The 26,226-nt window shown below is 37.0% G+C and overlaps 1 protein-coding gene across 1 annotated transcript; it reads left to right on the forward strand.

Moving 5' to 3' along the window:
* The first annotated feature begins 1,811 nt into the window (after nucleotides 1-1,811).
* Nucleotides 1,812-23,356, forward strand: Cenpk (centromere protein K). Its single transcript, XM_051172536.1, has 9 exons — nucleotides 1,812-1,946; nucleotides 3,857-3,913; nucleotides 7,041-7,113; nucleotides 11,424-11,470; nucleotides 14,911-14,993; nucleotides 15,080-15,178; nucleotides 15,469-15,595; nucleotides 18,321-18,374; nucleotides 23,132-23,356. Exons 1-9 carry the CDS (start codon nucleotides 1,830-1,832, stop codon nucleotides 23,288-23,290), a joined length of 816 nt encoding a protein of 271 aa, XP_051028493.1. The 5' UTR covers nucleotides 1,812-1,829; the 3' UTR covers nucleotides 23,291-23,356.
* The last annotated feature ends 2,870 nt before the right edge of the window (nucleotides 23,357-26,226 follow it).

The raw sequence follows: 26,226 nt of genomic DNA on the forward strand, positions 1-26,226 counted from the left end.
CCAATCAGCAAGCAGCGCGCGCAAACAACCTCTTCCGGGCTGCGGCGACAGTGAGCTGAGGAGACCGGAGAACTGACGTGAGTTGAAACCGGCTCTGGCTGGTGAAAGCAGGGCGCAGGGGAGAGCGCTGTCATGGCCCTAGCTTTCTGTCAAAGAGGATGGCAGCTCGCGGGTTTTGGGGTCCCAGCTTCCCACCCCCCCCAAATCGGACGCTTATGGCCCGACAACTGGATGCCCCGCGCTTCTCAGCCTCCCGGGCCAACGCCATTCCAGGACCTAACTGGTTAAATCAGAAAAAAGGCAGAGGGGGCAGGGTTGGAAGGAACTGTTTGTCTAAAAGAATCAAGTAGATCTCTGTCAGCTAAGCTACATCTTGAGATTACTATAATTTGTAAGATGGGCTCCCATTGTTAGAATATTCTTTTTTTTTTTTCGCGTGGCGTGTGTGCATGTATGCGAAGCTCGCAAAATCAAGAAGGGGTGTGTATTGTGTTCCGGGTTTCCGTTTGCCTGCTCACGACACTTTGCGATTTTGGTGTCTCTATTTTCCTGTATAGGATTTAGAATTTACTCACCAAGTGCGACCTCCCCCCCCCCCCTTGTCACTTAGGATTTTTATTAAGATAAAATAGGAGGCAGAGGCAGGTTGATCATTCTGAGTTCCCAGCCTGGTCTACAAAGCGTGTCCAGGACAGCCAAGGCTACACAGAGAAACCCTGTCTCGAAAAACCAAAATATTAAAAAACAACAACAAAAAAACCCCAAACAAACAAAAGATAAAATAGGACAATTTGGGAGAGACTTGACACCTTTATATTACTGACTTCTGTAATATAGGACCATGGTATAATGTTGAATCTGTTTTACAACTTCTGTTGGTAACTTATTGGTTAAGCAGATATAAATTTTTTAAAATTCCATGAGTTAAAAAAAAAATACACTGAGGTGGTCTTTATTCTGATTTGCACTTGACATCGTAACCTAGAGGTTCTCTTTGTTTTTATTTCTCTGTCTACATCCTTAAAATGACCTAACTTTAAGTCTCATGATACACTGTCCTCTCCTGTCCTCTGCAGCAGACATCTAGTAACCTTGCGCCACTTGTCACCGCCTGAAACATTTTAGTTCTTGCATGACTGTCCTCCTTTTTAACATGCTGTTATTATCATTTTAACCGTGCCACTCATTACTGATTTAAAGTGGGCTACTATCCCCAGCTCTTAAAGTTTCGGTTGTAAACCTTAGCCTTTTCTCTAGTCCCCACCCACTTTTGATACAGGATTATTTCTCATGCTGTCCTGGCTCTCCTTCTGTATACCAGGCTGTTCTTGAACTTACAGAGATCAACCTGCCTCTGCTTCTAACCCACAAGTGCTGGGGTGAAAAGCCATAGGCCGTATCGCCGGGCAGTATCTGCTCTCAAGCCTGGAATTCCTTCTTTCAACATTTATTCACAATTAACTACCTTAGTTAACATTTCATTTACTAGGAAGAAGTAATCGAAATAGAACTTCCACAAGCGCTTAACAATGCATCTGCTCGCCTGCCGATATTCTGCACTATTACTGTTCTACTGACTGTCCTATTATAACGAAACTTAATTGACTTTGTAGCTATTTCTTTTTTTTTTTTTTGCTGTTACACCTCTAAGCTTTTCTATAATGGCTATAGTAAAACACTCCCGCCCCAACAGTAGTCTTTCATGTTTCTTTTTCAGTAGAAAACACGTTTGCCTATTAGTTATCGTTACATTCAGCAACTGGTTGTTAAACACATGTATGTATTTTTGACCTGTTTTTTCCAGTAAGGTGAAGAAAACCGTAAAGGATATGTCAGAGAATCAACGAGAACTGGCTCCAGATATTACTGCGGATACGGAAGATGTTATAGATACTGAGGAAGAGCTCATCAAACAGTGTGAGGAAATGTGGAAAGACATGGAAGAAGTACGTATCGACAGATAAAAGCGATGTGGCAGTTAATGTAAGATTTATATAACAGGCTTAGGGAGGAAACTGTGTTAGTTTTTTTCTGTAGCTATTATTTTATAAATGCATAGATTTCATACATAAAAGCATTCCCTTAAGGAATTTTATGCTAGAGGTGGGGGGGTGGGGGTTGGAATGAGGGAGGGAAGGTGGGGCTAGGAGACAGTGAGGGAAAGGAGCTACAATTGGTATGTAAAGTGAACAAATTAAAAAAATTTTTAAAATTAAGAGAAAAGAATTTTGTACTAGAAAAACTGTAGAAAGAGAAAAAAAATGATGGTAGTTCTGGCTCTCAAGGAGATTTTTTTTTTTTTTCTTAAAGAGTCAAAACCCATTTATAATATTGTATATAATGCACCATTAACAGTATTATGATATTAATGCAAAAAATTTACTTAGGAGGAATGCATAAGCCAGTCTGAAGGAGTTAAGGTTAGCTTTCTACAGAATAATCGGTAATTTTTATTTCTGAAGGATAAATAAGAGCCTGTGAAATTCTGACACAACAAAAATAGGGAAGTCAGAAATAGATAGTAGGAAAAGGCAACCTTGTGAAGTGAGACTGCAGAGAATTAGCTTGGAACAAGAACATGGAATTTGTGGAGTGTGTTCAATGGAGGATAGTTAGAAGTTTGTAAATTCACTGTGAAATGACCAGATACGTCAGGAAAACTGTTTTGTTATGTTTTGAGACAAGAGTACAGAAACGGGCCATTTTAAGAGAACCTAGTGGTCATCCTGCAGGAGCAGTGAAAGCCTGAAACTGTCCTTACAAAGTGCAGTCAGGAGAGCTTAAGTGGGAACAAAGGGACATGGAAGTTAATGAATGCTGGATTATAATAATCATGAGTCATTCCAGTACCTGTTTAGGGCCAGTAGATGGCTGACTGAACTATACCCAAACTATAGAATATAGAAATAGAAATAATGCATAATTAAGGATTATAAGTGAAGTGAATACAGAAAATGGAAATGTTGAGCTTGAAATTATGTATTTATTTTAGGGAGAGAACATTTGATACACTGTGTTACTTCGGTAAAGATTTCTCTTTAATATAGTACAGTATATGATGTCGATCATAGGTACATGTAGTATTCTACTTCAGCACAGTGCCAAGGCAGGAGAGGTGAATTGGATTTTTATGTATATAGCACCCTGCTCTCTTTACTAAATTGTCAGAGTAGGAAAGATGAATGGGGTACTTTAAAAAAAAAAAAAAAAACTCATTTGGGCAAAATCTTTGGTACTTTATGTCATTAATGTATTTTCAATTCTTTTTTGGTATTTTTCAATACAGAAACTTGCATTTTAAAAATAACTTAAAATTATAGATAATTACTGCAACTAGAAATGAAGATAGATAAGACTTAAGTACCTCATATTTTTACCTATCAAGTACAGTCATTATCATTGTTGAATGTTTTACAGCCAGGCAAACAATATCTTTTGGAGGCTTATTTTCTTATGGTCTTAGCTACTTACTTATTTTGTTACTGTTCTATAGTACTTTCTTGTTTGTTTACCTCCCATATTTTCCCCATTATGTAGTTTATAATTCATCCTAGCTACTGGGGGTTTTATTTGTTTAGTCTAGTAGTGGAGAGTGAAGGGGATGGAACCAGAGGCTCTGTGTAGCTGCTCTACCACTGAGCTACATATACAACTCTTCCCTTTTCCTTTGGATATATGCATTTTGGAATCAGTTTGACTGCCTTCTTGATCTTATGTGGAAATGTAAATAGATTGTATATCACATATTGATGGTTTTTAGAAGGGTGTTGTATTGGGCTAGAATAAAAAGGGAGGAGAAGGGAATTGTCTATGGATTATAAGTGTGTCACTTGTCTTTCTTTACTTTTTAAATCAGTGTCAGAATAAATTATCACTTATTGGAACCGAGACACTCACTCCTTCAAATGCTCAGGTATGAACTTTTTATTCCATTCTAGAAAATAGGTAAGCAAAATTCATTCTTTTTGAACAAAAAGTTTATCTGTTTATATTTAATATAACAACTTTTTTAATATATTTTATTTTCTTTCTTTCTTTTTTTTTTTGTTTTTGTTTTTGTTTTTTTGAGACAGGGTCTCTCTGTGTAGCCCTGGCTGTATTGGACTCACTTTGTAGACCAGGCTGACCTCAAACACACAGAGATATGCCTGCCTATGCCTCCCTGGGTGATAGGATTAGAGGCAGGCATCATTGCACCTGGCTCCTATATTCTTTTTTAATTAAAAATGTGTGTGTGTGTGTGTGTGTGTGTGTGTGTGTGTGTGTTTTGTGTGTGGTGTGGATGGTGTGGTGTGAGTTTAGGTGGGCAGGCTTATGTAATAAGCACTTTTGATTCCTGAACCATCTCACTGGCTCTAATACCTACATTCTTAAACAGCTGGAAAACTCTTCTGTTTAAAATAAAAAAGAAACCTAAGAACCAATTATGTTGTCTCCAAAAAACACATCCATCAAAGATGCCCAAAACCTTAGTATCAAAGGAAAAAAAAATTACCAAGGAAACAGAAAATGCAAACAAATAGGCATAGTTATTTTTACATCTGATAAAAATAAGCTTCAAACTAGGACGAATTAGAAGAGATAAGAAGGGCCACTGCCTGTTAATAACAGAAACCATTCATTGGCACAAACAACTGCAGACTTTTATGCATCAAAAAAAAAGTTGGAGCTCCTAATGTTATTTTTGTATCCATAAAAAATGTATACATATACAAGTATACTATGAAGGGTCTAACTGAATATACCATTTTGAAATGCATTATTTGTTAACTATTCTATCATTTTTCTTGGAAAAACATGGTTTCTTTATTGTAGAAATTAAGACCTTACTAAATATGAGTCATTGGACATTAGGCCTACAAGTGTATGTGAGTGGTTTTCACACAGTGCACCTAACACTGACTTTGAGAGGAGTGTTTATAACCCTGTAACATGTCCTGTCCTGAGCTGCAGACAACTGAAGAACATAGTCTGTGGTTTCGTGGTTGTGTGGGGAGTCTTCAGGAGCATTTGTAGATTTGAAGAACATAGTCTGTGGTTTCGTGGTTGTGTGGGGAGTCTTCAGGAGCATTTGTAGATTTGAAGCTGCTCAAGGAGAATGCACAGGACTCACGATACAGTCCTATGGCTAGGACTTATCATAGTGAAAGGAGGCAGAGCCAGATAAGCAAGGGCAAAAGGACCATGAGCTAAACTTGAGAGGAAACAAGGTGTGAGCTTTCAGGAGTTGTCTCACAATAGAGTCATGTACACCTTAAATTAGCCTATCAATTTGTGGTGTAAAATGTTGCTTACTCTTAGGGAAACTTGGTGTCCAGAATTGTTAGCAGGAACTGGTGATAGAGTCACACTCTACCTAGCAGGTATCAAAATGCCATAAGATAAAGCAGGTATTCAACATAAACTGTATTCTTTGCTTGAATAGTTTTGGCATTGTAAGCCAGCCTTAAATAGTAAGGGTTTTGGAAACTATCTTGAGATCATTCCAAGTTCATCAATCCAAGTCAAGGGCTGATGCTATGAGCAGGCCTTTTAAGAAGCAGCAGTCGGTGCTGTGCTTTGACACCTCATTTCTGTCAGCATACCTGTAACACTCAAACTCAGTACCCTGTGTTTTGCTTCTAAAGGCAAGCTCTCATGTAGGCTACTGTGTTCTTGAACTTGCTATGTTGTTGAGCTGATCTTGAACCGAGTCTCTGAGTGCTGATTTGCAAGCATATGTTACTATTCCTGGTGTAATTTCTTTTCTGAAGCAAAAAGTTAGACATTTTTTATGGAGAAAACTTATACTTTATTACTTTCAAAATATTACTGCTGTTTTATTTTTTAAAAGAGTTGTTTAATTTTATAGCAGAATCAAATTTGTCATTATCATACCGAAAAGTCACCATAATTTGTCTCAGGATAAGATATATACATTTCGCAAATACTAATGTGTATTAAAAGTTGACTTTTATATGTGGCTCTAGAATCAGTCTTGTCATTATCTTCACATATATATTTTGTTTTTTTACAACACAACTAAGAGCAGTTTCAATATTTGGAAAGATTAGAGAGTGGAAATGAGCATATTCAATGACAATTTGACCGAAAATTATGGCAAGACATTAGCATGCTGTTTTTCTTTCTTTTCAGGGGAGAATGTCTTGCTATGTCAGTATTGTTGGAGGATGTTTTTGTGTACTGTGTATACAAGTGCTGATTTCTGTGCCCAGGAAATGGGCCATGTGTCTGGGAAGTAGGCCAGGCGCGCCTAGTCAGGTTAGAATAGCCGAGTATCTGCCTGAAGCTTTTAGTAAATACAAAGGTCTTTATGTCATTTTCCCAGGAGCTAGGGTGGACATAGAAAAACAGGCCACAGATATAAAATGCAATTTTTTTTTCTATGCCTGTCCCAGCTCCCAAATAATGACATGGGAGCCTTTATATATGTTAACGTTTCAGGCACTATGGCTGGGAAGATGACCAGCTCTTCTAACCCTGACCTGGCCTACTTCCTGCCACATGGCCCAGTACCTGCCATTTTGGTCTTGCTTTGGCACCTGCTTCTTCATGTTCTGATGGTGACTCCCTTCACTGTGCTCTACCTGGGACCCCTCTCTGGGATTGGAAGTCCAGCCTTTTCCTCTCCTGACTGGCTATTTGCTGTCCCCCTCTTTCTTTGACTAATCAGTAGGTGACCGAGAATACTGTTTACAGCATACGCAGACAGGAGATGCTTCAGCGTAATGACAGTGCTAATGTCCACCCTGTAACCAGATCTCTGGGTGCAGAAATCAGCTTTGAATACACAGTGCACAAAAACATCCACTAACACAGCATCATGGTTTGGTTTGTTGTCTTAAGGTATATTTAGGAAGTAAACGTGATGTGTTTAGGGTCCTTTAGCTTTGGTAGTAAAGCAGGATTCATTGTTTTCAATGGCATGCTATATCATTTTGCAGGAAGCCACTTATGAGCTGTAGTTAGTATTAGAGTATTGATTATGTTTTCATTAATATTCTACAAGAAATAACTCGAAGTCTCCTTTTTTTTTAAAGCTCTCATTACTTTTTATGCAAATGAAATGTTTGACTGCTGAACTTGGTCAATGGAACAAAAGAACACCTGAAAGTAAGATTCTTATTTTTCGGTTTGCATTTTTATAGACAAATTAACGGGACATTAAGTTAATGATCTTAGGGATGACAAGATATATTTGTTCTTGAAATTGCTCAGGGTTGTTGATACTAGGACCCACTCCATTTTTCTTCCTTTTCTAAGAAAGTTCTAACATTAAATTCTAGTGTTAGAGTATAAGAACCTGAACTAGAAGACTTAATTATAGTAATTATTTACCCTAATAAACACTGACTTGTGATTAGTAGGAACTATGAACTGCTCATAAATGAATCCTGTGAGTTCGAGGCCAGCCTGGTCTACAAAGTGAGTCCAGGATAGCCAAGGCTACACAGAGAAACCCTGTCTGGAAAAAAAGAAAGAAAGAAAGAAAGAAAGAAAGAAAGAAAGAAAGAAAGAAAGAAAGAAAAAAAAGAAAAAAGAAAGAAAGATTACCTTATGTGCTTTTTAGATTAGGAAACGTAGTTTTTATGCAATTTCTTGACTTGTCCAATGGGAGTGAAATATATTTTTTGCCTATATTTAAAGAATAGACGATGGATTAAAATGTGATAATTGTACTACCCAACTAATAGATATCATCATCATTCTTACTCTTACTGTGAAAGTCTAAGCTTCCTTTGCCATGTATTTTTGTATCTGTTTTTTTCTATATAGTTTTCTCTGTCTTGTTTCCTTATGTATTTTCTTTTTCTTCTTTTCACATTACTTTTCCTTTGACCCCCCTCCCCCCCACCACAATCACTTTCAGTTTTAGCCTCTCTTTTTTTCTCTTTTTTTCGATTTATTTATTTATTATGTATACAGTGTTCTGCCTTCATATACACCTGCACACCAGAAGAGGGCACCAGATTTCATTATAGACGGTTGTGAGCCACTGTGTGGTTGCTGGGAATTGAACTCAGGACCTCTGGAAGAGCAGCCAGCGCTCTCAACCTCTGAGCCATCTCTCCAGCCATAGCCTCCCTTTTTTATATTATTCCTTTTGCTAGTTTTAGGGACTCTCTAAATAACAATCCTAGGCTATCTTTTTTTCTTTTTCCTTTTTGGTTTTTTGAGACAGGATTTCTGTTATAGTCCTGGCTGTAGACCAAGTTGCCCTCAAACTCACATCGATCCTCCTGCCTCTGCCTGGGATTAAAGGCATGCACCACTATGCCCGCTGGCTGTCTATTTTCTTTAGATAGTATCTATATCATTGCTTTTATTACTTTATTCATGCCAATTTCTTAATTGTTCCATGTTTTCACATTACTGCTTGTTAGCCTTTAATTTTTAACACGTGTGGTAGGAATATAATGGTATACAGCTATAATTTTAAGATTTGCCTTAAACTATATATAAATTTTCTTTCTTAGCAATATACTTATGCAGCTGTTAAGCTGGTGTTCTTTAGAGACATGTACTCAGCTGTTGTTCTTTGTTTTATAAGGGACAGGGCTCCTGCTATGTAAACATAGCCCAAGGCTAGCCTAGAACTTACAGTGCTTGTGCCTCAGCCTCCTGCACACAAGCACTGTAGGTGTGTTCCACTATCGGTCTTACTCAGTTGTTACCCTACATGCTACACCAGCATTATATTTTAAGCTTCTGTGTGTTACATCTATAATTATGACTTCTGAATTAGTTTACTAAGGCTGTGACAGAGACTATTACAAAATATAATGGGGTGTATAGCTTAAACATTGGAAACTTATTTTATCATAGCTCTAGCTGTTAGCAGTCTGCATCAATACTTTGTTCTATTGTTGTTACAAAGTGCCTGATGAAAGCAACCTAAGGAAGGAAGGCGCTTGTCCCAACGTTCCAGCGGACGTGCTCATGGCAGGGAAGGGACGGTGACCAGAGCAAAACATGGCTGCTCATTGTGTGTCCAGTTAGGAAGCAGAGACTTGGATGCTTACACTCAGCTTGCTTTGCTTTTGTTTCCCCATTCCTTTGAGATTCTAGCCCATGGGATAGTAATGCACACATTTAGGATGGGTTCTCCCATTTCAGTTAACCTAGTATAGAACAACCTGTCACAGTTGTGCCCAGAGATTTATTTCCATGTGATTTAAATCCTCTACAGTCAGTGGGTTGGAAGTCATCAAGTAGGCTAGGCTGACTGACTAGTGTGCCCCAGGATCCATCTCAGTCTCCCTGGCCCTGGGATTATAAGCCCATACCACCATGCTCAGGATTTTTGTTTTTTAATTTTAATCTTAATTTAATTTTATTTTATTGGTTCTCTATGTGGCCTTGGCTATCCTGGACTCACTTTGTAGACCACACTGGCTTCAAACTCAGAGCTTTTCCTGCCTCTGCCTCCCCAAGTGCTTCTGGGATTAAGGCATGCACCACCATGTCCAGCTTCTTCATCATTCGCAAAGAATATTCTCACTGATTGTGATAATTCAGAACTCTCTTCCCTAGCACCTGATGAGACTGCTGCTTCTGCCTTCCTGCCTTCCTGGCTACCGATGAGAGATGCACTGCTCTTCTCACACTCCCCCCCCCCCCCCCCCCCCGGCTGCTTTAAGAATGTTAGCTTTCAGATGAACCACAATTGATCGTGGCGCAGGTGTCTTTAGGCTCATCTTATCTTATGTTCACTGTCTTAGACATGTGCAGTTATGTCCTTTGCAAAATTTGAGAAACTGTCTGACATTATGTCTCCATATTTTTTCAGCTTCTTAATACCTGTTTCCTCCTATACTGAACTTCCAGCAACATGTCATACCATTTCTTATAGGCCCACAGCTCTCCTAAAGTTCCACTTTCTAAATGTTTAATTATGGAAAAATACACACAAAATTTATTTCTTTGCATAAGTATAGTGATAATAAATATGTACACACACACGTACACGTTGCCCCCCACTGTAAATAGTCTCCAAAACTCTTTGTGTTATACTTGTTAAAATGGGTTAGTACCTGTGTCAGCGAGCTGTTACTGAAAAAAATATGTGGAATAAACAATTTATTAGCAGTCAGGGTTTATTTGGCTTGTGATTTCAGAAGTTTAGTCCGTGGTTGGTTGTTCTTGGGCCTGTGGCAAGGGAAAACATGGTGACTGCACATGCTGAAGGACACTGCTTAACTCATGTCAGCTGGGCTTCAGAGAAAGGCAGAAGGCACCAGGTTCCTAGCCCTCAGGGCCGTCTCTCTAGTCACCTAGTAACGCCTTTCTCTGTTTACCTCAGGAAGTTTCCCTTAGCTCTCGTCAGGCTCAAAGTCCAGCATCTAAGCCTTCAACACATCATATGGTACGCCTACCCAAACCATCCAAGTGTCATCTAGAGTCACCTATAACCAATTCTAAAATTGGCTTTTAAAGTATAATAGGACCGCTTCTTTTAGAAGGCTTTCTAAAACAGTAGACAAGTTTTTAGTAATATATCATTTGATAATTTCAACACACTTGATTGAAAACAAAAACTTTAAATAAATATTGAATAGTTTATTAATTTCTCTATGGGAAATGTTTATTTCTCTTGTGTGGCAAAAACTTTAAGTGTGTAATTTGCTGTATGTAATTCATTGGTTATAGATGCATTTTTAGAAAGAAGTCTGATACAGTCTTATAATGTTTTAACTACATTTCATTCTGTATAATTCCATTTCTGGGATTATGTGTCTTGAAATTAAAAGCACTAGTGCATAAAGACATGCAAGGGTGTCTAGCACAGTGTTAGTTCTGAGCTTCAGAAGTTGCTGCTGCAGTGTGATACATGTGCATGCATAATGACACTATGGAGTTGCTAAATGATGAATTGTTGCTGTAGCATGGCCGTTCTGCTGAGTGGAAACAGGGCTAACTTATCTGATGTGCTATCCTTTATTTTAAAAGGTTTATTTATTTTATGTGTGAGTACATTGTCTTCATGCGCACCAGAAGAGGGCATTGGATCATATTACAGATGGTTGTGAGCCGCCATGTAGTTGCTGGGAATTGAACTCAGGACCTCTGGAAGAGTGGCCAGTGCTCTTACCTGCTAATCCATCTCTCCAGTCCCCTGATATGCTATTCTTATAAACCAACAATGACAAAAAGTAAAAATAAACATTATGTGTTTGTTTGTTTCTATATATGTACAACTATGCATAGATCTATGACTACAGAAAACATACCCTGAGGAGCCCTTATTAGTAAACACTGCTCAGCATGCTTGTGAGGCCTTAGAGAAGAGAAGAGCTAAAAACAAAATACGTACATATCAAATTATCCAATGTTATATAAAGAGTTATCTCAGGAAAGCCACAAAGTCAAATTCTTGAGAATTAACTAAGTGACATGACTTTGTTTTATTTTTATCTTTGTAGTAACTCACTTGACTGAAGATGTTTTGGTAACATTAGGAAAAGAAGAGGTGAGTTATTTTTGTGGTTTATAGTATTGTCAAATAATTTGTAATTAGAACTGCTTTAGATCAGTTTATGACATAAGTAAGCTAAACTACTCAAACAACACATTAAAATTTATGTGGTTTATTGAACACAATGTCTTAAGGATTTGAATTTTCTTGATTTTTTTTTTTTTTTGCTATCCATACATGTACTTGTTCTGGTGTGAGTGTGAGGGTGTGTGCATGTGGAGGTCTGACGACAACTCTGGCTATTGTCCTCAGCTCTTACCTCTTTGAGTCAGATTTCTTTGCTGTTTGCTACGGGGTGTGCCAGGGTAGCTGGCTCACATGCTTCCAAGGACTGTCCTGTCTCCACCTCCCATTTTGCCCTAGGCATGCAGAGATTATAGACTGTGCTCTGGAACGTTCTCCTCAGCAGGGTTAGTTCTCTAGCAGAGTCTGCAGCAGAGGAGTCTGTAGCAGGCGTCAGCTTCATGTCCTCTAACTCAGCTCAAAAGTCGACTTTGGGTGAACTGTTCATTCCAGAAGCCTGCCTCTTTCCAAGGTTTTCTATTGCAGTTCTGACTAACTGACTATGACTCAATTTGCTTGTCTCTTTCTTAGGTGTGAATAATTTTCTAGAGAGACTCACAGATCTCATAGAAACATACTTATTTGTTATAAAAAGCCATAGCACCTGACACAGTGGCACACGTCTGTAATCCAAGCACTTGGGAGGCAGAGGCAGGCGGAACTCTGAGTTCAAGGCCAGCCTGGTCTACAGAGTGAGTTCCAAGACAGTCAAGGATACACAGAGAAACCCTGTCTCAAACAAACAAACAAAAAAACTTGCCCCTCCCCCCCAAAAAAAACAAAAGTCAAAAAACCCAGATGAATATCTAGATGAAAGAGATGTATAGCTTAAGGTCTATAGGAAAGGGAACGGAGCTTCCGTGTCCCGAGTGTGCTGCCATGCCAGACCTTCCCATGCATTTAGCTGTTCAGAAATTCCCTGAGCCCAGTCCCTTTGATTTTATATGCAAACTTTACTATATAGGCAAAATTGACCAAATAATCGGTCATTGATTAACTTAGCTTTCAGTTCTTCTTCTTATCAAAAACTTGGAGGCTGGAGCTGAAGAGCCAATCACGTGATCATGCCCCAGTCTTTCTGGTGTTTAGCTCTCATCTTAAGACTGCCTGGACGCTGCTTGTCATCCAGTAGTATATAACAGGTACTTACCGGGCTGGAGATTTCCAGTGTGCTAGGAATGGTAAGTCAGTAAACAAGGATTACGACCAAACACAGCTTGGCATGGTGCTCACACCTGTCGTTGGGCAGTGGAAGTAGGAGAATTGCCCAGGGTTCATAGTGAATTTTGGGCTACTTTGGGTTACCTATTTCAAAATATGGAGGGTGAGGGAGATTGAATTATGTATTTTAAAGCATGTTCTTGTGCAGTAGAGAAAAAGTTGTCTTTGTTATAAAGAAACAAAGATTAACCAGCCAGTGGTGGCTCACACTTTCAATTCCATCACTCTGAAGGCATTGGCAGGCAGATCTCTGAATTTCAGGCTAGTCTGGGCCATAGAGCAAGTTCCAGGACTGGCCAGGGCTACCCAGAGAAACTGTTTTGAGAAAAAAAATTTAAAAAAACCCCAGAATACAGCCTATTCATATTATCAAGATTGAGAAAGTATATTCACACAGTTATGATACTGAGGGATAGCAAATGTCCAAACGTAGGGGTGTTTTTGGGTAGCTGGGGAAACAGAGGGAGCCATGAGAGCTGCAATGTGTCTGGAAAAACTGAAGGAACTCAACGCTTTGCCTACCAGTGTCAGGGCTTTCAGCCTCTGCATGGCAATGAAGCGCCCTGCTAAAGGCAGAGGTGCAGAAATGGAGAGATCCACTGGATCTCAGGTCTCATGGTCTTCCCTGTAGAGCAGCACACCGCATGTTAGATGGAGGCAGCTCCTGAGGTCAGGCAGCCGTCTGTAGGCACCTCGCTCTCAACTTCCACAGTAATCTTTAAGTCATAGGGCTTATTGCTCTTTATAAAAGTGGAACCACCAAACACTTGCTCTGGTTTAGCCCCTGCTGCCTCAACTTTTCAGCATGTCTATTCTAATCTCCCTTTCTACAAATGTTTTGTGTTGCCATTTCCTAGACAGACACTGTAACAGGGTGTTCGCTGTTTCCATGAGTGTCTAGTTGTAGCAGTATGGGAAAGGGCAAAATGGGTTTTCTCTCCAGATGTGGTCTGCTATGTAGGAGTCCTTGGCGTATCATTGCCACTCGGGTCCGTCCCCACCCCCATTGACTTTAAAGTGTGTCAGAACCATCAGCTTATTCTTTGATTAGGATTGCCTGTCTGTTGTCTCCAGAGCTGCATGGCTTGTTGTTTTAGCTTTGCGTTCCCCTTCCTTTCTGTCCGTGCTCACCCCTAAAGCCCCTAAAGCCCCTAGCAGAGGTAGAGTTTTAGCGGCCTCCCAATAGTGCCACTTCTATGAGCCTGTGGGGGCCATTTTCATTCAAGCCACCACATCACAGCCCTGAGTTACTAGTTATTCCTGTTCTCCTTCCTTCCTTTCGTTACTTTAGAGTTTATAGTACACATCTGTAATCATCAGATTTAAAGATAGAAAGAAATTAGTGGAAACCCTTGCAATTTAGAGAATAGAATACTAGTTAATTCCTATGTTTTTACAGGGAAAAATAGCAGATAAGAGGCCAGAGTGTCACTCATTTTCACAGTCCTTTATGTTCAGGGATCTCAAGTGTATCCATGCCTCAGATCCTTTGAATTTATTTTTTGCTCAGCCTGCAATTTTCTTTTACTAGAGAGTAACTTTATTTGTCTTTTTCTACTACTTATATGTTACCTGGTCAGAGTTCTTTCCAAAGCATAATGCATTAAGACAGTTTTTCCTTGCATCTCACAATTTTATTATTATTTTGGTTTGTTTTATCTCTCTGGTATATATCACTGTTGCGGCTATTTTTTGTTATGGGTATTTCTGGATTCCACTCTTGGTTTTTGTCATTCTCTTACTTTATCTTCCTTCAGCAATGATTGCTGGCTAATAATATAATAACTATAGAGTTATAGGTTGAATCAATACTGAAAGAATGAGATTTATTTTTTGTCTTAATTTTTGTATGTTTTCATTAGGAAAAAAAGATCCAATTTACTAAAACAGTCCATTAATTTAATTTCAGTTTGAAATTAAAATATGTAGCATGTAGCCTGAAACTCTTTATATTTTATATTTATCAGTGGTGTGTCACCAAAAAGTTACCATCTGCTTTCCGTATAGTTAACCATTTCCAATTCTCTCTGGTCAGTATCTTTACTATGGCTTCCACATTGAGACGTTCTAGATCAATTTCACTGTTGTTCAAGAACTAAACCATGTATAAGCCAAAGGACTAAGCATTAGCTTGCATTCTTTTATTATAGTTCCAAAAATTGAGACGTGACCTTGAAATGGTGCTATCAACTATTCAATCAAAGAACGAAAAGTTAAAGGAAGACTTAGAAAGGTAAAATTGTAATTCTATTAATCATTGCTACATACTGAGTTGACACTTAAATTTTTACTTGACTGTAGTGTTTACCATATTTAAAGGGAACAGCAATGGTTGGATGAACAGCAGCAAATACTGGAAACTCTTAATGCATTACACAGTGATTTGAAAAATCAGGTTGTGCCATTTTCTGAATCAAGGTAATCAGTTTTGTGTTCTAGATTTTTTTCAAACAGATACTTTTTAAGAAAGTATATTAGATAAAGTAGACCAAAAGGTGGCCCTAATTTTTGCCAACTATTAGTTATTTAATCTTTTTTTGAATGACTTAACTTACTGTACTAATTTCACTACATGTTGTAAAGAATACTCTCTAATTAACGTGTATCAAATGAAGTTTCACAATGTTCTGGTCAGTTTCATGTATAACCAGAGGCATGCACTAATATATTTTATCAGTTAAATGACTCTTATTATTTTTTATTATTAGAGTCTTTAATGAGCTAAAAGCTAAGATCCGTAGTATAAAAGAATTTAAGGAGAAGCTCTTGATTACCTTGGGTGAGTTTCTAGAAGATCATTTTCCTCTGCCTGATGGAAATATTAGAAAGAAACAGGTAAGTTTTAGAGAAGAGTTTCTCTAAATTGTTGTAATTGTCTTATATAGGAAAAAAAGCCAAGGAATGAAGGCATAGTGAGACATAATCACAGATATGCCTTCATTCTATCATAGTTACTGAAAAAAATCAGGGTTACTTCGTTCTTTAATAAAATGGAACTGGTTAAATACAGTTAAAGATGTTTAACATCTTACTTATTGATTTGTGTGTGTGGTGTGTGTGCATGGTGCCCACATGCTTGCCTTGCACAGCTGGTGTGTGGGGAGCCGAGGACAGCAGAACAGGAGTCCCTTTTCTCCTCCGATGCATCTGTTTACCACTGTCTCTTCTGCTTCTCTATCTGGCCAGCATTAATACTGTATTAGTGGGTTGCCATAACAAAATACCAGAGACTCTGGCATAAAAATTGAGTTTACTTTTGAGTCTGAAGACTAGAAGTACATGAGCAAAGGACTCTTAGCATTAGTTCCTGATGGTGTCTGTTCCTGGCTGGGAGTTGGCACCTTTTTATTGTTCACATTGATCTCTGCTCTGCCTGCATGGACAAAGAGAATTTTTAAAAAGTTTTCTTAGTGTCTCACTGTTGCACAAAATCAAAAACACACCCCCACCAAAAAACATACTTTGCATTTTGCCTTTGGCCCCTACCCTGATGACCTCATTTGGCCCCTACCCTGATGAACATTTAATACCTGATTACCTACCTGTTTCCGAACACAACTGCATCTGAGATTCAACACTTTTGAGATACATAGTTCTGTTTAAAACAATGAAATTTACAACTTAATTAGGAATATAAAAAGAAAGCTAAAGGTGCTAGAGAGATGGCTCAGAGGTTAAGTGCACTGGCTGTTCTTCCAAAGTCCTTACTTCTATTCCCAGAAACCACATGGTGACTCACAACCATCTACAATGTGATTTGATGCTCTCTTCAGGCATGTATGCGTACATGCAGGCAAACACTGTATACATAATAAGTAAATAAATTGAGAGAGAGAGAGAGAGAGGGAGAGCTAAAAACCCAAATCCTTGTTCATCATTAACATATGAGACACTAACATGGTTTTTCCTAAAATGAAGACATTGTTCTAAGCACAGTATTTATAGAAACAGATTGGTGGCTGAATGCAGCAGAGGAATTTTATACTTACTACTGTACCATGAGTGATAAATACAATTTTAATTAACTTTGATAGAAGAAAAATAAAGTTCAAATGTTGAACTTAGATAAATATTTCTTTGCATCAAATGATTTGAGTACTGGAGAGAGACCTCTAATAGAAAACAAGTTATGAAAAATATGAAATGTTCTGAACTTGTGTAACTTCATCTATCAGTTTTAAGTAGTATGAATTTAATGGTGTGGAAATAGGAAAATTAACATTCTTCCACCTATACCTTTATTCTAATTTTGTGTTGTTTTTACTTTCAGTATTTAATTGTATTTAAAAACAAACAAACAAAGAAACAAAAAACTACCATTAGGGGCTAGAGAAGAACACAGTACTTAAGACCACTGGCTGCTCTTCCAAAGGTCCCGAGTTCAATTCCCAGCAACCACATAATGGATCACAACTGTCTATAATGGAGTTTGATTTTCTCTTTTTATGTTCATGAAAACTTAGCACTTATATAATAAAATAAATAAGCAAATCTTTAAAACCTACCATTAGTTTATATGTTTAGTTTTTATTCTATTTTATATTAGATTACTTATTTTTATCAGTTCTTAAATTTAAGCCAATAATTTTTTAAACCCTTTTATTCATCTTTTCATTTATTTTATGTGTTTTGGTATTTTGCCTGCATTTATGTCTGTATGTGTGAGTTACAGAAGGTTGTGAGCCACCATGTGAGTGCTGGGAATTGAACCCAGGCCTAAGGAAGAACACTTTAGAGTTTCTAACTACTAAGCCAGCCCCTTAAGCCAATAATTTTCTTTTTTACTATATGCTTTGTTTAAGAGAAGAATTTCTGAGACTTAAGCATCCCTATTTTAATTTAAGTATTGATATTTGCTAGTCAGTTCTTTAACTGCTTTGTTTTGTGCTCTCTCTCTCTCTCTCTCTGATGTAGTGCTCAGAAGTTAATTTAATGAATAGCAGTTTAGTATCTTCAGTTACAAAAGAAAGTATGCTTTCTTTTTATTCTTGATAGTTGAATCACACCTAGATCATTTGGGAGACTGGAATTTTTAACCTTGGTTATAGTTATAAGGGATCTCAAATCTATGTCATGAGAAAAAAAAGTTGAAGGAACTAATGAGTTAATATGAAAAACACTTGAGTATTACAGTGGCTGTCTTCCAGTTTTTTTTAAATTAGTTATTCCATGTCATTCAAAGAGAAAAAATTCAGTGAATTGACTTAATGCTAGGAACTGTTGATCTATTAGGAGGAACTGTAAAGATCTATGGGAAGGAAAAAAGGCAGGTTCTCTCAGAAGCTTCCCGTAAGTGTAATAGATGCCATTTGCTTGGAGAACTTTTTGTCTGGTTCAAACTGTATTACTTTATCTTATGTTCTTATATACAATTTATGTAATATAATTTATTATATGTTTATGGATAGTTTGAATTGTATCTTATAGTAATTATAAAGTTGTTTACATTCAGAATTTGACTTTGGTTACCTTGTAAAACTACAAATAAGAAATGCTTTTAAGTATTGTGTTATATAGTACAATATTTTGTCATCTTAATTATTATTTACATTTTTCAAAGAGAAACATTCAAGAATCAAATGTGCAGCTGATAACACTGAATGAAATATTAGAGGTAAGTGTAGATTTTTGTATTAGAGCTATCTCTTTAGTAAACCATTAGAGTTAAAGACAAAAGAAGAAAAAAAAAGAAAGAAAGCTACTTTGACTTCCTATTAATAATATTTGAGCCAGGTGTGGTGGCACACATCTTTAATCCCAACACTCGGAAAGTAGAGACAGGTGGATCTCTGTGAGTTCGAGGCCAGCCTGGTCTACAAAGTGAGTTCCAGGACAGCCAAGGCTGCCCAGAGAAACTTTGTCTTGAAAACACAAAGAAACAAAAACAACAAAAGGATATTTGATTCTTTAATAGTTTCTTAGTTATTTGTTATTTGCACTCTAAAATCTTGTGTTGTTATACTGATAAAATTTTAGTTTAAAATCTAGACCTGGGGCGCTGGAGAGGTGGCTCAGAGGTTAAGAGCCCTGACTGCTCTTCCAAAGGTCCTGAGTTCAATTCCCAGCAACAACATGGTGGCTCACAACCATCTGTAATGTGATCTGATGCCCTCTTCTGGCCTGCAGGTGTACATGTAGGCAGAGCACTGTATACAGAATAAATAAATAAATAAATAAATAAATAAATAAATAAATAAAATCTAGACCTGCACCTAAAACATATAAATGAATATAAAATTTTTCCTTAAATAAAATGCTTTTTTGGGGGGGGGGTGGCTTTTCAAGACAGGGCCTCTCTGTGTTAGCCTTGGCTGTCCTGGACTCTATTTGTAGACCAGGCCGGCCTCGAACTCACAGCCATCCGCTTGCCTCTGCCTCCTGAGTGCTGGGATTAAAGGCATGTGCCACCATGCCTGGCCAAAACACTTCTTTTATTACAATGGAAGTACTAATTCTACTTTTTAGTTTGGTATTTATTTTGTTTTGTAAATAGATATCTTTGGCATTGTAAAAATATACTGGAACTTCAGCTAGATTATTAAATATATGACTTTCTTTAGAAAACCTTAGGCAAAAAAGAAAAAGAAAACCTTAGGCAGAGAGGTCTGTGAAAAGCAAATAGTTATGTGGTTTTTAAATTTTTTTTTTGTTAAAATAGATTTTATTATACAATATATTTTGATTATGGTTCCCCTCCCCCTATTCTCTTCAGTCTCTCCCACCTCCCCTCCCATCTGGATCTACATCCTTTCTGTCTCTAGTTAGAAAATGAACATGCATCTAAGGAATAATAATAAAAGAAAATAAGATAAAGCAAAAATAACCAAATGAATTAGACTAGGGCAAGACAAACAGAAGAAAAAGAACCAAAGAAAAAGCATGAGAAACATATAGATTCAGAGATACACATGTTCACACAATCAGAAATCCCACAAAACCAAAAACCAATTTTATATATATGCAAAAACCTGCAAGGTTAAAAAAAAATGTTCTCCCATAACATTATGAGATAAAGAACCGCCAAAAATGCTACCGAGTAGCATTTTTTTCTTGGCCATTGATTGCTGCACATGGGTCCTACCCTGAAGAGTGGTTTGTTTCCCAGTGAGATTTTCGTGAAGAAAACTAATTTTTCATTTGCAAGTGGCATCAATTGGAGCTAGGGACTGGGTTAATGATGGGTGCATGTTTCCCCTTTCCTAGCTGTAGGACTAGTAAATTTAGAAGAGTATTTTCCAAACACATTCCAACTTACTGAGTTGAATACAAACATCTCAGGTTTACTGCCTAAGAATTTTTGTTACGAATATTATTGATATGAAAAGCAAGATAGAAATCTTTGTTTGATTTTATAATCAGAATCTGATATTCCTGATATCACTGGCTTAAGATGAAACTATAAATTTTCTTGGATGTATTATCTTTTTTAAAGTTTAAAAAAACCATCACTTTTGGCCAGTGAGATAGTTGAGTGGTTAAATGTGCTTGCTACAAAGCACAGTGAGGTGAACTCAATCCCCAGGGCCCATGTGGGGATGGAGATGGCCAACTCCTGCAAGTTGTCCTTTGAGTTGCCCATCCATACTATGAAATATGTGCATGTGCACACAGAGAAACAAATGTAATCAAAATGTTGGAACGATACTTTATGGAAAATATTATATGAAAAACAGTGTTATAAATATTAATGGTAGCCGGGCGTGGTGGCGCACGCCTTTAATCCCAGCACTCGGGAGGCAGAGGCAGGCGGATCGCTGTGAGTTCGAGGCTAGCCTGGTCTACAAAGTGAGTCCAGGATGGCCAAGGCTACACAGAGAAACCCTGTCTCGAAAAACCAAAAATAAATAAATAAATAAATAAATAAATAAATAAATAAATATTAACGGTATGCCATGGGATACAATATAATACTTAGAAAACCAAATCTCTCTTTGCAGGTCATATTATCAGTGACAAAAATAACTAATACTTAAGCTACAATTCAGTGAAAAAATTAGCTTCCTCATTTTTAAATTTTAATTTTCAGCATATTTCTACTGTCTTTAATAAAAAATTCTAATAAAGAATTTTAATGAATATAATATAATAAAAGTTAGATCTGTAAGATGAGATAACTTTAATTGTTTGACTTGTATGGTATTGGGATGGAATGCAAGTCCTTACCATGGCAAATGCTGTACCACTGAGTTATATGTCCAGCTCATAAGGCTTTTAAATTGTAGTAAGATAAACAGCTACTCTAAAGTATGAAAGCCTTACTTTATCATGATTCTTAAAAGAAAGGATATTGTGAGTTTTGTATTCCTCAAGATGAAGAACTTGAAACGGGAAAATTAGTAGTAGTTGACATTTTTATTTCATGAATTTAAATATTGATATTATGACTGTGATTGAAATTAGAGGTTGGCAGGTTAATTTTAGTCACTTTTGTAACACTTTATATTTGTTTAAATTGTGCCTTTCATGATCTTTAAAATAATATTATCTTTCAATTAAAACTTTGACCTTGCAATTAATGGTTTGTCACAAATTATATACACCTAAGGAATCCCTGATCCTTCTTAGTTCTCAGTTCTAGTTTCATAAATTGTTAAAGATAAAATAACACATCTCAAATTTTACCATATTTCATGAATTCAAATAATTGAATATAATTGCTCCATGAAAAATCTCTGCAAATGCCAGTAGACTTGTGGGAAGACCATTGAGTCTTAGATCTCATTAGCTAGCTTCTCTAAACTTTCAGGTAATGACAAAACCTTGGCATTCTTTTATTTTTTAATTAATTTTTGAGATAACATACAAAATAGTCAAAATAGTATCATTATTGGAACTCTTATTCGTGTGTGTTGCAGTTTCTCTCTTAACCTGGCTAACACCCAAATAATTGAGACTGGATTATGTTGTTTATTTAGCATGCTTTATGGCACAATACTGAGCAATTATTACTCTATTCTTAACCCTTTAAGATAATCTGGCTTCCTCCCAGCGTAAATCTCTGAGATACTTTTACTTTGTGGCTTTCTCTATTCCAGCTGTTCTCTCCTCATGTCTCCTGGATCCCTGCCTGTGGCTGGATCACCTACTTTCTCTCTCTCTCTCTCTCTCTCTCTCTCTCTCTCTCTCTCTCTCTCTCTCTCCTTCCCTCCCTCCTTCCCTCCCTCCCTCTCCCCTTCTCTCTCCCTCTCTCCCTCCCTCTTTTCCTCTCCTTGCTGACAGAAACTCCAGCCCTATCCTATTCTCTCCCCTGCTCAGCGATTGGTTTTATTGGCGTATCAGGGAACAATTAGGGAGCAGTGTTTACACAACATTGAGACAGGAGATTCTTAGAACAAGGATTGCAACAAGATTTTGGGGCACAGAAATCATCTTTGGAATCTTAAACTGTGCACAATAACATTATGCCTACGATAATAAGTTTAGTTATGGTATTTTCCAGTACATGTATCATTGTACCTTGTTCATTTTTGCCCCAATTACTACCATCTTCCATCCTTACTCTTCTCTCTTTCTGGTACCCTTTCACCAAATAGTCTCCCTTATTTTTTCTTCCCCTCATCAACTCTCATTTTCTTCCCTTCTTCATTCCTCTTTCTCTATAGTGTCTTCTGACCTGTTTTCTTACCCTGCCCCACTTTTATTCTATTCATGCAAATACACACATACTCCTGTTTGAATCTAGATTCAATATAAAGAAAACAGGACATCACTTCCATGTGGAATGTAGTTTTGGAAAAGCTACCCTCTAATACTCAAAGTTTGTCAAATTTGACTGTAAGTTCATGACATCTGATAAAGTAATTAATTAGACATATTTAGGGAGAAAATGAAGGAAATGATGGTGGCAAACTTAACTATTTTTGAAGACTTATCAAAGGAATAGATGTTTTAAAGGGTCAAACTGGTGATTTCTTTTCCTCTACAGATATTCAGAGATTCTTCTTATCTTTCTTTTGAACTTTGTATGCAGTTTGTAAAATTTTAATTTTTTTTTCTCCTTCAATGATGGGAATAAAACCCGGAGCCTTATGTAGCTGGCTGTGTTCTACCTCCGATTTATGAGTTGTAATTTTTAGATTCTTGCTCTTATTTTAAGGAAATTATGCTAAGAGAAGTAGGAAAGTTGTAAACGTTTTAAGGCAGTTTTTAGGAGTTGTTTCCATTTTAATAACGATTAATTTTAATGCATATCCCAATCACTAAAGTCTGTGGTCTTTAAAAGCAGATTTTGTTTAAGTACATGAAAGTAATGTTTATGAGCTGCTGTTCAAGGGGGAGAGTGTCGGTGTTCTTTAACGGAAAACTTTATTCTTTTATGAAAGTATGTAGACTTTGCACAAAAAGTATATTTTAAATAATTTTTTCCCTTAGATGCTTATAAATAGGATGTTTGATGTTCCACATGACCCATATGTTAAAATTGGTGATTCCTTTTGGCCGCCGTACATTGAGCTGCTTCTGCGTTATGGAATTGCTTTGAGACACCCAGAAGATCCATCCCGAATAAGATTAGAAGCCTTCCATCAATAAAATGATGGTCTATTTTCACACAGTATGGAATCTTGACCTCCACGGATAAAGAAAACACAGGACTATTTAAATAAAGAATATTATTTGCAAATCAAAGCCATAGTACATCTTCCTTTTCTGTTTTGAAGTAGGGTACCGTGCTGCGTTGCAGCTGGCATTCAGCTTGCTGATTACTGAGGGGGTTACAAGCATCTACCACCTGGCCCTGGTTGTCCATCTTTGTGTTCTGAAATGACTTACTCTGCCTTTTCATTTTGCTTAGTATGTTGAAGTTTTAAATTGTGTGGATAAGAATGCAAGTAAAAATATTCTAGACTTTTAAAAACATTTAATATATCTTACCTCATTCAGTGTTCTCTAGAAAATTCTTATGGATGTGTAATTTTGAAATAACAAAGAATCGGAAAAAAAATAATAAAAGGGTTTGTGATTTTGCTAATGTAACATTTTTCTTTGTAAACTTGTGACATTTTAGCTTTTGAGTTCCATTTGGCGCTTAATAGCTTTATGTTTAGAAATTATAATGCAGCTATTTAATTCAGAGGTTTTGGGTAATTATTTTTGTATGTGTGTGTTGAGGATTAAATTTAGGACCTCATGCATAGTAAGTAATCTTATATAGTAATATAATAAATTATAATTGTAAAATGTTTAGCAAATCTGTTTTATGTATATGCTTTTATTTCCAGAAGTGTTACAGAAAGCTAATGTTTAGCTAGGTATGGTGGTGCATGCCTTTAATCTTAGCATTGGGAGGAAGAGGCAGGTGGATTTTTCTGAGTTCAAGGCCAGCCATGGCTATGTACAGAGACCTTATCTCAGAAAACCAAAGACTAACCAACCAACAAAACAAATTTAAAAAACTAGTGTTTAAAGCCAGCTTGAATTATTATTATTTTTCTTTCTTGAGATGGGTCTCATGTAGCTCTGGCTATCCTCAATATTATTAGCCTTCTAGCTTACTGAGTACCTGAACAGCATCTGGGCTGTGTTTGGATTCAAACTAGGGTCTCAGTCAAGCTAAGCAAATAACTACTAACAGAGCTACATCTTCAGCCCTGAAAACTATTTTAGTGAGTATTATATGCCAGATTACTTATTTTAATTTTCTCTTGATTCTTACTAAAACTGGACATTCTTTTTTTCTAAAACCCCAGCTATTGATGCTGTGATGTATTTTTATAATCACAGATTTCCCTGGTAGATAAGATAGTTTAAGGACTCGGGATTATATATAAGCTAAACTAGAGAATTCTAAACTTACTATTATTATGTTCTCTGCTTTCTACTTACTGTAAGCCAAACTTTGCTTTTTTATTTACTCCTTTTAAAAAATATACAAGTAATATATTAAGTAATATTTTAGAAATATTATTTTAAAAATAGAAATACTTTTATTTATTTAAATTTGGGAGAGGCTATAGCTCATTTGGTAGAGTGCTTGCCTAGAGTAGAAGGCCTTGGTGGAACCCTTAGCCCAGAATAAACCAGCCTGGAATGCTTGTTCTTTGGGTCTTTTTGTTTTGTTTTGATTTTTTTGGTTGCTTATTGACTTTTTGAGACATTTTCACTCTATAGTCCACGCTGGCCTCAGAATTAGTTATCTTACTCCCTTCTTTCATTTCCTGGGAACGTTGACATGCAACACTAGGCCTAGGTAGCTTAGGGTACCTGCTGTTTAAGCTGTTAGAAAAGTTGTGCTAGAGTCAGGTGTGGTGGCGCATACCTTTAACCCCAGCACTGGGGAGGTGGAGGCAGGAGGATCAGAAGTTCAAGGTTATCTTCAGCTACATAGGGATGTGAGACCAGCCTGGGATACATGACAATCTCTCAAAGGAAAATGCTTTTTAAGTTGAAATGTTACTTTTTACTTTTTAAATCACTTTATGGGTCTAAGCTGGTCAATTGTCTTGACTTTGTCTTCCAAGTGTCCACTACCATGTTCAGTACTTGGGTTTGTTTATTTATTTACTTACTTATTTATTTAGGCCTGTTTATTTTTATACTTAATGGGTATTTGCCTGCATGTATGCCTGTTTATCACTTGTGTGCCAGTGCTTGTGGATGCCAGAAGAGCCATCATTAAGATTCTGGAAACAGAACCCAGATTCTCTGAAAGAGTAACCAGTGCTCGTAACTTCAGAGACCTCCAGTCCCCTACCCTGCTCCCTGCTCATCAGTCTATTTCACTTTCAACTTAATTCATTAACAAATCTTTATATAGCACAATACAAACACTAGTTTCTATCTACAACCAATCTATACTTAATGCCTTAAAGCTTTTTCATTTTTTTGCTTTTAAAATTATGTTAGAAAATGTATTTGCTATTGAGAACAATGTCTAAAATCATTAAAGTCTATTAAGATTTAGAATTTGTTATTCCATTGACTCAGATATGATATAGATTGGGTATTTCATATTTGAAATATGGAGACTGGGTGTGTTTCAGATTTCAAAAGTGAGATTTTTTTTTTTTTTTTTTTTTTTTAATGGTGCTGGAGATTGAGGGTGATGAGACACACTTGCTTTGCTCTGGATATTAGAGAAAACATCTAGTTTCTCACCATTAGTATATAGGATTTTATAGATATTCTTTCTCAAGTCTAAGAAGATTCCTTACTGAGAGGTGTATGTGTGTTCTTTGAATCCGGAAGGTGTCAGATCCCCTGGACCTAGAGCTATAGGCGGCTGTGAGCCACCTGATGTGCACTAGGAACTGAACGTGGGTCCCCTAGAAGAGCAGGAAACATTCTTAATCACTAAACCATATCTCTTCCCACACCACTCCCCACTTCAAACTGCTCTTAAATTTCATCACAGATGGATGTTGAATTCTCTGCCAAAATATTTTCAGTATCTTTTTGTGTGGCTATACAACCTTTCTGTCTTGTTCTTGGAGTGCTTGACTTGGGGTGGTATGTTCCTTTCATCTAGA

This window comes from Acomys russatus, chromosome 30 (genome assembly GCF_903995435.1).
Source record: "Acomys russatus chromosome 30, mAcoRus1.1, whole genome shotgun sequence".
Taxonomy (NCBI): Eukaryota; Metazoa; Chordata; class Mammalia; order Rodentia; family Muridae; genus Acomys; species Acomys russatus.